Genomic DNA, 14,732 nt, shown 5'->3' with positions numbered 1-14,732 from the left:
TGGGGCAAAGGAAAACTAAAAGTAGAAAAATTATAAAATTACAAAGCCAAGGAGGAATAAGATTCATCTCAGAAAAAAAAAAAAAAAAAAAAAAGATCCATCTCAGAAGGCAGACCATCAGGTGGACTTCTCATCTGCAGAGTTGAAACATGATACAAACACACTGGGAACAGGTTTGAATCTAGGACAAAAATTCAGATGTACAAGGAATATTCTTGTATTTGTTTCCTTTAATCAAATTAAGTCTGGCACTGAGCCCCCATTTGATGAGGCTGGGAATATGCCTGATATTCAGTAAGAGGCATTCTCGGGGCTCCTGGGTGGCTCAGTTGGTTAACCAGCTCTTGGTCTCGGCTTAGGCGGTGATCTCAGGGGTCATGAGATCCAGCCCCTCATAGGGCTCTCAGCTTAATAGGCAGTCTGCTTCCTCTCTCCCTTTCCCTCTGCTCCTCCCCCTGTTTACACACACTCTCTTTCAGATAAAAAAGAAAATAAAATCTTACAAAAAGAAAAGAGGTATGCTATCCTCCTAGGGATTTCCCAGAGTCAGGAAACCTCACCTAGGGCCCAGAAAATGGTGGACATTTGTTGGCTGCCCTTCTAGGGTCCATTGCCCCTCTACCACTTTCTTAGTGACTCCAGATTTTCCTCTGTATAGCAGCTATAGACAGGTTAGACTGACCCCACTTTATGTTTCAGAGGAGGGTCCTGTTGGTCCAAGCCAACCTGCATAATCATCTCACCTGCCACTATGATTGGTTTGCAGTTTGCATTGATCAATCAGTACAGTCAGAGCAAACCTCAGGACACTTGTTCTCTGGTTGTAGGAACCAGTGGTTTCTATCCCATGAGTGAATGGGGAAACTGCAGGTCCAGGTCTACAACAGCCATCTTGTGACCATGAGAAGAGTCAGCCTGAGAACAAACCTGATACTTGGAAGAGTGAAGAGTCAACAGAATCTCAGAGCAAAGAAACTAGAGCCTGATGAACTTTGCCTGATATTGGCCCTACTTCTGGATAAATCCACATTATTCTCAAACCAGGTTGAGTGGAATTCTCTCAATTGTGCAGTGAAAGGTCTCTCACACAGTATGACCTTCAACCTCCAGGTGATTATGGCTGCTATCCGAGAGTCCAAACCTGCAGCCCCCCCATCATACCACACACCTGTGCCAACTCTTACTAATGGTTGATGATAGCTGTGCAATTGAGGATTATTATAACCTTTTGCTTTCTCCAAAACATTTTTGGACTTCCTTATTGTCTGGGCACCCCCATGGGAGTGTTTGATGCTGTGAGTCATGTAGTTTGTGTGGGGAACAAGAGATTGAGAGCTGCTGCCTCCCAGCCATGCAGAAGAGAGTGCAAATATCTCTCTGTGCTTCATCAAAGTGTTCCACACTCAAGGTAAGAGTTCTCTCTTCCTGGTATTAAGACTTAAAGGTGAATTCTTGCCATGGTGCTATCAGTGTGTTGTCTCTTAATTTTGAACATACCAATGAGGATTCACAGACATGCACCAGCTTCCAGTGGCAGAGAATCTAAGATTTTGCTAGCATAAAATAGCTGTGATATGATGTCACTGTGGTTGTGCACAAAGCCAACAACCAGCCAACATTTCTGGCAATGTGAAGGCTCTTTTGTTCTAGGTGCATAGACAAAGCTTCCATTAACTATGGAACAATGGATGGGTGGATAGACAGAGAACCAGTTTACTTTTTAGTCTTAGTCACATGGTCTACAACATGGACCTTAGGAAACTCCCTTCTCTACTTTACGTTACCATTTCCCCATGAGTACAATGAGGAGTTTGGAGCTCTTGCATTCTGGCAGTCTGGAAATCTTTGATAGTCACTCACTTAGGTATTATTGACATACCAGGTTCTTCATAGCAGCCTTCACGTCCTTGTTCCTCAGGCTGTAGATGATGGGGTTGAGCATGGGGGTCACCACCCCATAAAAGAGGGAGGTGAGCTTGTCTGAAATGTCCTGCTTGTCTGCCCCCTGGGGGTCCTTGGATTTGGGCTTCCCATACATGAAGAGGATGGTCCCATAGAAGACAACCACTACGGTGAGGTGGGCAGAGCAGGTGGAGAAGGCCTTTTTCCTCCCCTCAGCTGAGGGGATCCTCAGGATGGTAGCAATGATGAACACATAGGAGACAAAAATGAACACAACTGGGACCCCCAGGAAGATCACATTAGCCACAACCATGCTAATCACATTGATAGAAATGTCAGCACAGGCCAACTTCAGCACAGCCAGGATCTCACAGGTGAAGTGATTGATGACATTGTCCCCACAGAAGGGAAGCCTCATAGCCTGGGATGTCTGGACTACAGAGTTGGTGATACCAGCTGCCCAGGAGCTGGCAGCCATGGGCACATAGGCAGCCTTGCTCATGACCACAGGGTACCTCAGCGGGTTACAGATGGCCACATAGCGATCAAATGCCATCATGCCCAGAAGCACACACTCTGTGGCTCCCATGGCAAAGGAGAGAAACATCTGCATGACACAGGCTGAGAAGGGTATGGTTTTCCTGGGGGTCAGGAAGCTGTCAAGAATAAGGGGGACTGAAGAGGTTGTGTAGCAGATGTCCAGGAAGGAGAGGTTCCCCAGGAAGAAGTACATGGGTGTGTGCAGGTGGGAATCAAGGATGGTCACCAGGATGAGGACCCCGTTGCCCAACAGGATTACAAGGTACATCACGAGAATGAGCACAAAGAAGGTTTTCTCCAGTTTCGGGTGGGCTGAGAGGCCCAGGAGAATAAACCCCATCACAGGAGAGGTCTGATTGGACCTGTCCATGGTGCGTCTGCTCTGTCCTCTGTAGGAACTCTCTGCAATTTCAGCATTCTCTGACTCCGAAAGTGCCTGGGCAGCAGGGCAAAAATCCCCACCCTGCTGAGCAACTGGAGAAGAACTCTGATGATTTGATCATCTCTATAGGAATCTAGGAAAAATATTGTAGAGAATAATATTTAACTTCTGCTTCCAGTAAGAATCAAGAGTTAATTTGGACTAATTTTCCTGCATATGACAAAAAGAAACAACTAGACAACTACATAAAACATCTGTGTAAAGCACTGGTGAGGTTATAAGACAGTAAAGAATCATAGGGTCATGATTCCAGGAATCATGGAATTCTCAGAATCATGGAATTCTGGGAATCTGGAATTCAGAAAAGTCTAGCACTTGAGGCTCTGTCAGCTGAGGCATTTGCAATGTCTGGAGGTGGCTAGTGAGAGGCTAAGAAGCATTACTGATAGGCTCCTGAAGGTGGGGGACAGGTTGTGAGGTGCAAGTCTCACTGCGAGGGGCCTCTAACTAAACTTCCTTCCTTTGGTGGGAGCCCACAGGGCAGCACTACAAGAGTAAAAGAGAATCAGAAGGCAACATTTGTTTACAGGTGCTGTAGCTCAGCTTCAAATCTTCTCAAGCCCTCAAATTGGATTGAGGTGGTCCCAGATTTTTGGTGCTTCCAAATATCAGAAGCAAATATAAATCCTTGCTGAAGGGAAGTGACATAGCCCCCATCTCCTAAATCATTTCCATAAAGGGTTTTATAAATATGACATCTGGCACACATTAAAAAAAGAATATGGCATGCAGGAGACAAGGCAGCATGAATGAAAACCAACCAGAAAAAAAAACACCCCAAGATCAAACATCCCTTTTTTGGGGACAGATGGGGGCCAATGGCTCCTCTGCCCTGGTGTCCCCTGTTGAGAGAATTAGCTCAGGCCACAGTGCCAAGGTCTTAACATTCTGTTGATCCTTTTGTACATTGTGGGCCGCAAATGGGCCCCTTGCACACTGTGGCCACACTAATGTGAGTTCTGACTAAACATCCCTTCTTTTCTTCATGCTCCAGCTGCTTGCACCAGAGGCACTGGCTTCTCCCTGAGACTGTTCACAAAGCCCTGAGTCTCACTCTGTTAGCTCTTCTTTCTGGAAAGCTTCAATTTCTCCTCAGACTTCTAAGAAGAGCTCCCCAAACTGGGATTTATTCTGGACCCATTAAAAAAAATTGTAGGCAACATTGAGGTTGTCGGGCGTTCAGTTTTATCTGCTCTGCATCAAAAATATTCATATACTTCCCAGACATCCACGTCCTCAGTTATGCAGGGCATGTAGCAGAGCCCTGAGACACTCCTCTGTTGGCTCTTAGCGTTCTAGCTGTGACCAAGTAAGTGCCATCAAAGTTCATTTCCAGTTGACAGGTATTTACTGAGCACCTGCTCTGGGCCAGGCATAATTCTAGGTGGTGGGGGTCCAGCAATGAAAGACACAGCCCATGACCTCAAAGAGCTCAAAATCTAGAGGGGGAAAAGAGTTATGCAAATAGTCATGTCAATGAGCAATTACATCAGTGGCAACCACGATAATCATGCTAATGCAACTGACACTGGGCCTTAGGATCTAGTTAGCAACACACTCCCTTTGCAATGCAGACGGCCCCTACCTCCTTCCTCCTGGTCCTCCAGCATGTGCTGGGTTTCCTGAGTGATGTGGGACACTGTACTCTCTGACCCGGCTCATTTACTTTGAAGTAGTTTCACCTGGGACTGAGCTGAAATCTGTTCCTTTGCAACTTTAATTCCTCTTCCAACTGCTAGGCCTCTGAATATCACAAATCACTTGGCTTCAGCATGAAAATAAACAAGAGTCAATCTCCCTTTTTCTCCCAGCATCTGAAAAACATTGATATATCTCTTGGAGGCAAATGGACCAGCCAGGAATTGACTAAAAGGCTGCTCGGTCCTGAGAATGGCCCCCAGCTTGGTAATGGCTCCCATGCCCAGGGCACACTACTATTTGTGACATTCATGCTGGGGCAGTAAGTCAGTCCCAGCCTGAGTTGGCCAGTCTACTCCAAGAACCTGTGAAGAAAATATTCCCTTTATGCCATTATTCCCAGATCCAGAAACACAGTTCATTATTATTACTATACTCTGGATTCTTAACTACAAAAAAAGAAAGAGCCCTCCCAGTTTTTATCAGGAAGGGACAATTGCATGTCTGCAGAAGACTATGAGCTATGTGGTTCTGGGCAAGTCCTGGCCCCTCTGTGTGAAGTGGGATGAGGCTGGATCATCTCTCTTAGAGACTTTTGCAGTTTAGTGGGTCTATATGACTCTGTGAGGATAACACCATCTCAATGAAGGGGCTTCTCCCCTTCTTGAGCCTCTGTTCCTTTACAGTCAAGTCTAATGACAGAAAGGTAGCTTGCTAAGGAAAATTTTGTTATGCTCAAAACCCACACTTACCTGGATCAGAAACATGGTGAACACAAATGATCTGTTCATTTCCTAGGGGTTGGGAAGGGGCCACATGTCAGAAATACCAACACTAGGCCTGATGTGCCAGAGTGAGGGCTCAGAAGATGTGACAAGGAAGGTGAGAGGTCCAGCCAGTCCTTCTCCCCTCTACCTGCCTCATGGGCTCAGGGCATAATCTCCAAAGGACTGGCCATCACCTCTAGAAGATAATATAAATTCTTACTTGTTCTTTGGGACCATTTCAGTCCCTGAAGTCATTTAAAGTTCAGAAAGTGAATGTACTCAGTTTAGAAACTTTGTATCCTTCTGGGATAACATCCCCAAGATCCAATTATGCTGAAGGCACTGGAGGAAGTTTGTTGCCTGCTTTCTCCCTCCTGCCCCTCCTCCCTTCTTGCCTGTCTTCCTTCTTCCCCTCTGAACATCATAACCACATTAAGAGAGCCCAACAGCCTATTGGCAGTGATTCCAGGACTCATCCAGACCCCCAAGTCTTTTCTCCAGGCTGTGGCCAAGCCCCATTACCCTAAATCTGTATCTATGCAGTGTTTTTTAGGAGTCTGAATGGAAGACTTTTTTTTCTTTCTTTCTTTCTTTTTTTTTTTTTTTAAGATTTGTTTATTTGAGAGAGGAAAAGAGGGAGAGAGAGTGAGCACATGAGCAGGCGGAGGGATAGAGGGAGGAGCAGCTCCCCCTGAGCAGAGAGCCCCTGATGTGCAGCTCAATCCCAGGACTCTGGGATAGTGACCTGAGCCAAAGGCTGATGTGCAACTGACTGATCCACTGACGTGCCCCCTGAGTGGCAGACTTACACTTTCCCTCTAAATTTTCAACTTGTTGGATTAGGCCCCTTGAAGCAACCTACTGCGTTCTTCCTCAATCCTAATCCAGCACCCATTTAAATTGCTGTCCTTGGGCAGCCCGGGTGGCACAGCGGTTTAGCGCCGCCTGCAGCCCAGGGCGTGATCCTGGAGACCCTGGATCGAGTCCCACGTCAGGCTCCCTGCATGGAGCCTGCTTCTCCCTCTGCCTGTGTCTCTGCCTCTCTCTCTCTCTGTGTCTCTATGAATAAATAAATAAAATCTTAAAAAAAAAATAAATCGCTGTCCTTTCAGCTTCTTGCCATTTATGCGTGTGCTGTGAAACCTCTGGGAAGTCACTGACAGAATGTGGCCAAGAACAGGGATGGGTCCAGAGAATGGATGCATTCCTTTATTCAGCCAACAATTACTGAGTGTGTACTTCATGGAAGGCAGAAATGTGCGGAAGAACCAGGAGGTCCGCCTTCTGGATTGCGCCCTCTAGTGACAAGAGAGGAACATGAAAAGAAACGGCCAGGGTAGGAAGCACGGAAGAGAATGCCCCGGTGTTGAAAAAACCCAGAGGGAGGCAGGGGCCAGACTTCCCTGAGGAGATGATCCAAAGTCCATCATGTGCTGGAGCTGATTCACCACCTGTATACATCTCTTCCCAATTCCCATTCAATGACTTTGTTGGTGGCTTGAAATTGGCCCTCATGGAAGTGTTTACACCATGGAAATCAGCAAATGCTCCAGACCTGAGCTTTTTGACCAGGAGATCCTGTTGTTAAACCTTTTCCTACACAACCCTAGAATGGTCAGTGGCAATTCACCTGACAGAAGGAAGTGGGAATCATCCCAGGAGGAAGAAGCTGAACAAACAAAGACATGGAAATGAGAAAGAGTCCCAGAGGTGGCGAGTGCCCAGCAGTGCAGTATCGCTGGAGTGCAAGGGCAGGTGCTGCTGATGGGGAGGAAGGCAGACTTGGTCTTTGGGGGCATTCTGAGGAGTTAGGACTTTCTCCTGTAGGGGCGACAGAGGCATTTAGGGATTTTAAGTAAAGATCTGATGTGGTCACATGTGCATATGAGGTTGATCCTTCTGGACACTGTGTGGGGGAAGACTGGGGGCAGGAGGCCAGAACTAAAGAGACAGGGAAACACTGAAAGGCAAGTGAAGATAAGGACCTTAACTGGGAAGGGAGTGAGGGGTGGTGAAGAGAGACATTCAAGAAATGTTTGATAGAAGATCACACTGGATGTTATACTATATGCTGCCAAATGGAATTTAAATGAATAAAAAAAAAAGAAAAGAAACAGGTGATGGAGATTAAGAAGTACACTTGTGGTGAGCACTGGGTGATGTATGGAATTGTTGAATCACTGAATTGTACACCTGAAACTAATATAACACTGTAGGTCAATTATAAGGGATTAAAATAAAAAATAATTTTAAAAAAGAAAAAAGAAATGTTTGGTAGATACAAAATACAATACTAGAGTTTGGTTGCACATAGCAGGCAGGAAAGAGGGTGAAAATATTTCTAGCTCAGATGATAGGTGGATGAGTGGAGAATACTGACCAAGTTGCTGGTTTTAGGAGAGAAGATGAATTCATTTTGGGGCATAATGTATTCAGTAGAGATGGGGGAGATATCTGTGCTGGAGACTCATGAACTAAACATCTAGAGTGGCTAAAACCCTGGAGGCAGGGCACCTGGATGGCTTAGTGGCTAAGTGTCTGCCTCTGGCTCAGGGCGTGATCCCGTGGTGCTGAAATCGAGTCCCACATCAGGCTCCCGGCAGGGAGCTTGCTTCTCCCTCTACCTATGTCTCTGCCTCTTTCGGTGTGTCTCTCATGAATAAATAAATAAACCCTTTTAAAAATAAAACCATGGAGGTGCTGGCACTGCTCTGGTGTCTCTGGATACAGTTCCTATTGTAGTTGGCAGCCCCCTGAAATGCAAATTCATAGTATCTACAGGATTTCTTGACCTCCAGGCCACTAGGGTCTCACTTACTCTATTGTGAGAACCCTCTGAGGAAGTGGATCCTGAGGATAGAAGAACCCCAGAGAACAGTGACCCAAAGAAGGTCAGCAGGAGTGTGGATAATCAAGGGTCAAGGGTCAGGAGTTAGGGGCAAACAAGACTGAAAGAGCAGCTGACTCCAGAGCAGAGGAATTATAGGCAGCTGCTCTGATCATTCACAAAAAAATACCTCCCTCCTCTTAGATTCCTAAAAAGAATAACTGGGACTCCAATTCTAGGAAAAGTCTAGATAGACCAGTGCTTTTCAGACATTGGCATACATCAGAATCATCCAGAGGACTTGTTAAAACAGAGATTAGTAGAACACATACACACATACAAATAGAGGCATACATGTGGACCCACTGCCAGAGATGGGTTCTGTAGGTCCAGGGAGGGCCCCAGGAATCTGCATTATTAACAAGTCCCCAGGTGATGTCAATGCTCCTTGTAGTCATACTTGAGTAGCACTGAGCTAGACTTCTGACTAACTCAGTGTGGGATCTCAGGGTATCGAGGTTAGAAGTATTGCTGAAAATGTTTCCCTTCATTTCTCCTCACTGCCCAAGGAAGCTCTAGACGGACCAACCAGGGAATATTTGGGTTTTAACTGGCCAAAACAAAGCTTTGTGTGTCAGAAATACCCTTATTCCATGTGTTTGGGTGTGTGTAAATGTGAGTTTGCCAAAGATGAGTGGAGCTGACCCAAGTGATAGTCTGAATTCCAGAACATCAGCATTTCCTAGGGAGGCATCTGCTTATTGTGGCTTCCTCAGGACAAATGTGGACATGACATCATGGAATTCACAAGGCCTGTGACCAGATTCCTGGTCAAAACTTTTCAACCTTGCTCAGAACACGTTGAGGTTCTTTCAGGAATCATTCTAGCACATTCTCTGTGAAGGCAGAGAGGAACCACCAGCATTTTGAGATGGATTCCAGGACTGGAATCAGGTGCTATAAGGTCAGAGAAACAGAATTTTGGTTTGGTTTTACTGTTTTTTGTTTTGTTTTGTTTTGTTTTAAGGTATGGTACCTCCTCTTCCTTCCCTGAAGAGGGAAATGGGAAGAGGCAGGAGGGAGAAGTTGTCTTCCTGGTAGGTGACAGGGCCAAGGCTTTGCCTAACAGGTGGGGGACACAGAGCCTTTCCACAGAGTGGACAGGAAGCCACTCATGCAGCATGTGCTAAGTGGAGATACCAGTATGTAACTTCTGAAATCTGAATGCTGGATTATCTGAACAATAGTTGCCTGATTTGCTCCTTCATTCCAGCAAGCCTCACTTACTAGATATACCCATGTTCACCTTTCCCTCAAATTCTTTGCATGCTTTGTACCATGAAGCATTCTGGCCTCAGGACTCACCTGACTAGACCAGGTGGACACCTGTCCTAGGTGCAGTTAACGTATGAGCTCTCTGGTGGCCTAGCCTGGACAATGACTAACCAAACCCTTTAGATCTGTTTCTCAGGAGCTTGAACTCAAATACCAGGATGTAGTCAGCAGCTGGTGTAAGGAAGGAGAGGAAAGAGAAACCACAGTAATATAGGTGGTTAGGCCTGAGAAGAAACCAGAGCTGTGGTACCTAAAGTCCAATCAGAGGGAAGAGAGTAGGAGGCAATTAGTCCCAGCTGGAGTAAGGGAAGTGAGGCAGAGTGGTTGAGTCTTCCATGTGGCAAAGCCTTAGAGGTGGGGGGACACAGAGCTGTGCCACAGGGGGGCCAGTGGGAGTCACTCAGATTGATGTCCCAGCGCCTGTCCAACCACAAGGCCCACTTGCACTGCTGTTCCCCCACGAACCCTAAAACATCCCCTCACCCTGAGGAAATCAAGAGTGAAGGCGGGACAGGCTCCCAGCAGGTAGAGAGCAAAGGTCAAAGATTGTTAGACATCATGAGTATAAGACTGGAGCCCAGTGATGGAGGGTCCCTCACCTGGTCCCATCTAAGCATCCATCCCTCATACTTGTCTCAAGGGATCTTGAGGAGCATTGGGTAAGATAAGATTTAGGAAACAGGCATAAATTAATAGCAACTCAATATCAATGTCTCACCATCATCTCAAATATAACAAATCCAATAGGCCATAAACTCCTCAATCACAGAAACTATTTCTTAGTCACACCTTTATTACTGGTAACCAATGAGCTGGGCACAAAAGGTGTACCAAAACCACATACTGAAATGTTAGAAACGTCATCAGCCAGTTCTCAAGATCTGGGATTTTAGACACTGTTGATTCTTCTCTCTTCTGCATCTATCCCAGATCTTTCTCTAAATATGATCATTTCTTCCTCCTGAATATCTCCCTGGGCTCCTCTCTCCCCTATCCCTGTTATTTTCATCCTGGGCTAGTTCTGAATACTCCTCCGATGCACAGCGTCCTGGACAGCTTTGTGACCCTCTCAATCATGCCTCGCTCTCTAGATATTTCTTCTGTGCCAGCATTCTCTGAAGACAAAGACCCATTTCTGGTCACCATGTCCCCATCCCTACTGTTTGGTACTTGGCACAAGGCTTGGTACATATGACATGCTCATAGCAGTTGTTCAGAGTGGTGGGCAGGTTGGAGAGAGAGAGAGAGAGAAAGAGAATGAATGATGAATTCTGGGTCACAGTAAAGGAGAGGAGGTGCCTGGTTGTCAGGGAATCTGGCTAAAAGTTCCTGGGAATATTTGAATCACTGAGGCCCAGCTCTTCTTCCTTCCAGGCTCTCTGAGGACAATGATAGAGCCATTTGGATCAACTGTTGTGATCAAAACCCAGGGGAACTCTGATTACCTGGCCAGAGGATGTTCTAAGCTGAGATTCTCTTGTAGCGAGAGGGGGCCATTGGGTAGACTTCACAGCATTGCCTAATTGGGTATATAGGAGTGAAGTCTAAATTCTGAGCCTCTCACCAAACTTTAAATTGCTTCTGGGATAAGGACTGGCCCCAAAGCAACCCAGCCTTAATTCCTGAGAGAGTCATCATGATACCCTCTGGAGAAAGTGGGGAGCACAGAGAAGAGGGTGCTGGGCCCAGTAGCTAGGCATGTCTTGTCAGCCCAACTGGGGTACAGCCTCCTTTGAACTGAGGCTCCGGGCTGAGTCTCAGCCTTGAGAGTCAGCCTTTGTCCCCTTCTCTCATTGAGTCCCAAGGTCAGGCAAAGGTACTGTGAGTAGCTGTAGCTTCTATGGGCTGAGACTTGTCACTGCACTTAGGACCCCTCTATACCCAGGGTCATTTAGAGACACCAGGAAGTCCAGCAATAGTTAACAATGTGCCCATGTTAAGGGCGTGTATCCATACATTGCTGGAGCAGCTCTGAGAGAGAAGATCTATATGGCCTGCCTTGGTTATGGCTGGGTAGCTCCCAGATGGGCAGATGACACCAGAGACAGTCATTTCTCCTTGCTCCTATACACTGGCAGCTCCCCACTCCAGCGGCCTCCCTTCCTGTGAGCCACAGACCCAGCCTAGACGTCACCCCATGCTGGGTAAGTGCTGGATGATGTCTATGGCCAGCTCTTCACCAGTGGGGAGGGAAGGAAAGAGGCTGATGCAAAGAGTGTTGTACAGGGTGGTGGTGGTGAGGGGTCAAGGGAAGAGGGGGGCAAGACAACTCTTTCCAAAGCTCTGAAGGCTGCTGCTGTGCCAAGGGAGCCGGTCTGTTTTGTATGAGCCCAGAGGAGCCTTAGGGCCAGTGAAGGAAGGAAGAAGTTAGGAAAAGGGGCAGATATCAACAGCCCAGCTTCCTGGCAACAATATCGAGGCTGTGAGGCCTCATGTTGTTCAACTGTTGAAACAGAGGCAGAGAAATCACTTCCCTAAGAGAGGATCATTGTAACAGGTGGTTTAGGGAAAGGGACTGGCCTGATTTAATATCTGAAGATTCCGCTGAGCCTCGAATTCTGTACTCCCTGGTACTAATGCAGCTTTCTCTAAAAATGATTCTCTATCCCTTAATTCCACATTTCCCGAGATAACCTCTTTTGAGCATTGTATCATTACCAACCAGAAACAAGCACCCCTTCTTCAGGGCCGTGTGCAATTCACAACCCTCCCTCCAGACCTCAGTTTCTCCACCTTTAAACTAAGAGGTCAGTGATTCCCAAGACTGGTGTGGATCAGAAGTATACAAGGAACATTTGTTTAAAAAACAGGCAAACAAAAAACTAATCTCTAAGATCATCTGCAAATGCAGGACTCGGCACTCTGTATTTTTAACCAACAATCATGCTGTTTTGGGTGCCCTGCCATGGGGCCTGATGATGTCTGGTGTTCCTAATCTCCTTGGCAGTAAAATTGTGATGATCTACCATGTGGCATTGGATAGTTTGGGGAGCCGAGTAGATTTACATGGGAAAATGTCTGCAAAGCATCTAAGTGGCACTGGATGGTTTGTGCCTCAGGGCCCTACTCAACCTACACTGAGGATGTGAATTATGAATCGGCTCTGACTATCAGGTATGATTTTATTCCTTGAGCCCAAGTTCAAGCAGCAGAGGGACAGACAGGTCAGCATTGGTTACAAGAGGCAGCACACAAGGCCTGCTCTGCACATCAGGTTCCCGGAGACTTTGAGGGGAGCTCTATGTTGTAGACTCCAGAAATTCAAATTGATCAGCTTATTCAGAGAAGAGGGTCAAGTGCAGATAAACTGATTTACACTAACTAAACTCACAAAATACTGAAGTGTATACCAGATACTCCATAAGAAATAAAGCTATTAAAGATATAAGTATTATATCTTTATATAACTATATATTATATAACTTTATGTTTTCGAGTCAGCACATTCTCTTCCTATAAGACTGTGTTGGAAGTCTAGTTATAACAGAAACTTGCTGGACAAGGAGGAACTACATCTACAGGAATGGGCCACATAATGTCAATGGTCAATGTCACTGAGCTTTGATAGCCTGAGGTCCCAATTATATGACAGAAATAGAGTTATTCAGTGGCTCCTGCTTCCCTGTAAAGTGTTGAAGACACACAGCATGTGCAGACATACAATTCTTGCTTTAGGTATATATATATATTTTGTGTGTGTGTGTGTGTGTGTGCTTTAGGTATATTAATACCATTGAGTAGACAGAAATGTCCTTTATTTTGTTAGGTTTCTTTAGATTTCCAGGTTCTGCATTTCATGCTTTTGACTGATACACAGACTAAGTTTATATAACTTGGGTTTTAGTTAAATCCCACAGGTTAAGCTTATTTACAATTTTAGAGGCATCATACAGTGATCCCCATGTACTGACTCAAGCAAGCCATCAAAAAACCAATATGTATTTCTGCCTTCAGTATTTTTAGGGATAAAGGAGAGTGTATGAAATGGAAGGACCCAACCAATCTGCTGTGACAGAGTTCGTTTTGCTTGGCCTCTCTGCCCATCCAAAACTAGAGAAAACATTCTTTGTGCTCATCCTGTCGATGTACCTGGTGATCCTACTGGGAAACGGGGTCCTCATCCTGGTGACCATCCATGACTCCCGCCTGCACACACCCATGTACTTCTTCCTGGGGAACCTCTCCTTCCTGGACATCTGCTACACAACCTCCTCAGTCCCTCTAGTCCTGGATGGCTTCCTGATCCCCAGGAAAACCATCTCCTTCTCAGGCTGTGCCGTGCAGATGTTTCTCTCCTTTGCCATGGGAGCCACAGAGTGTGTGCTACTGGGCATGATGGCATTTGATCGCTATGTGGCCATCTGTAACCCACTTAGGTACCCTGTGGTCATGAGCAAGGCTGCCTATGTGCCCATGGCTGCCAGCTCCTGGGTGGCTGGTGGCATCAACTCCTTAGTGCAGATCTCTCTTGCGGTACAGTTACCCTTCTGTGGGGACAATGTCATCAACCACTTCATCTGTGAGATCCTGGCTGTCCTAAAGTTGGCCTGTGCTGACATCTCCATCAATGTGATCAGTATGGGGGTGGCCAATGTGATCTTCCTGGGCGTCCCAGTTCTGTTCATCTCTATCTCTTATGTGTTCATCATTGCTACCATCCTGCGGATCCCCTCAGCAGAGGGGAGGAGAAAGGCCTTCTCGACCTGCTCTGCCCACCTCACTGTAGTGGTCATCTTCTATGGGACTATTCTTTTCATGTATGCAAAGCCCAAATCTAAGGATCCCCTGGGAGCAGACAAGCAGGATGTTTCAGACAAGCTCATCTCCCTCTTCTATGGCCTCCTGACTCCCATGCTCAACCCCATCATCTACAGTCTGAGGAACAAGGATGTTAAGACCGCTGTGAGGTACATAGTGGCTCAGAAGCACTTCACTCAGTGATGGTGGGTGAGAACCCACACCTTCTCATTCAGTTGTGAAATTCAGTATAAAAACTCAATCAGGGGCAAAGTGACTTCAGAGCTACGCTGCTCACCCTGTGGTCCATGGACCAGCAGTGTTAGCATCATATGAAGCTTTTTAGACATACAGAATCTGGGGCCCATTCCAGACCTACTGAATTGGAATTGACGTGTTAACAAAATCCCTCAAGGGATTCATATGCATGTTAAACCTTGAGAAGTATTGGTTACAAGTATGTAGTGGAGGCTGGTATGAGTGTATTGCCCAGACTCACCACCACCCCACCTAGGGCTGAAGCTCCTCTTACCCCAGCTGTTGG

The 14,732-nt window shown here is 46.3% G+C and overlaps 2 protein-coding genes across 2 annotated transcripts; one reads left to right on the top strand and one right to left on the bottom strand.

Moving 5' to 3' along the window:
* Positions 1–1,696: 1,696 nt before the first annotated feature.
* Positions 1,697–2,812, bottom strand: LOC140640972 (olfactory receptor 13C7-like). The gene has a single exon (XM_072840317.1). It carries the CDS (start codon positions 2,810–2,812, stop codon positions 1,868–1,870), a length of 945 nt encoding a protein of 314 aa, XP_072696418.1. The 3' UTR covers positions 1,697–1,867.
* Positions 2,813–13,435: 10,623 nt separating this feature from the next.
* Positions 13,436–14,392, top strand: LOC140640971 (olfactory receptor 13C7-like). The gene has a single exon (XM_072840316.1). The coding sequence runs from the start codon at positions 13,436–13,438 to the stop codon at positions 14,390–14,392; it is 957 nt and encodes a 318-aa protein (XP_072696417.1).
* The last annotated feature ends 340 nt before the right edge of the window (positions 14,393–14,732 follow it).

Source organism: Canis lupus, chromosome 10 (assembly GCF_048164855.1).
Source record: "Canis lupus baileyi chromosome 10, mCanLup2.hap1, whole genome shotgun sequence".
Classification (NCBI taxonomy): Eukaryota; Metazoa; Chordata; class Mammalia; order Carnivora; family Canidae; genus Canis; species Canis lupus.
This window is presented reverse-complemented; position numbering and strand designations above follow the sequence as displayed.

What these genes read in the sequence shown, in the direction of transcription:
- LOC140640971 (XM_072840316.1), top strand. Translation starts at nt 13,436, where the DNA reads ATGGAAGGACCCAACCAATCTGCTGTGACAGAGTTCGTTTTGCTTGGC.
- LOC140640972 (XM_072840317.1), bottom strand. Translation starts at nt 2,812, where the DNA reads ATGGACAGGTCCAATCAGACCTCTCCTGTGATGGGGTTTATTCTCCTG.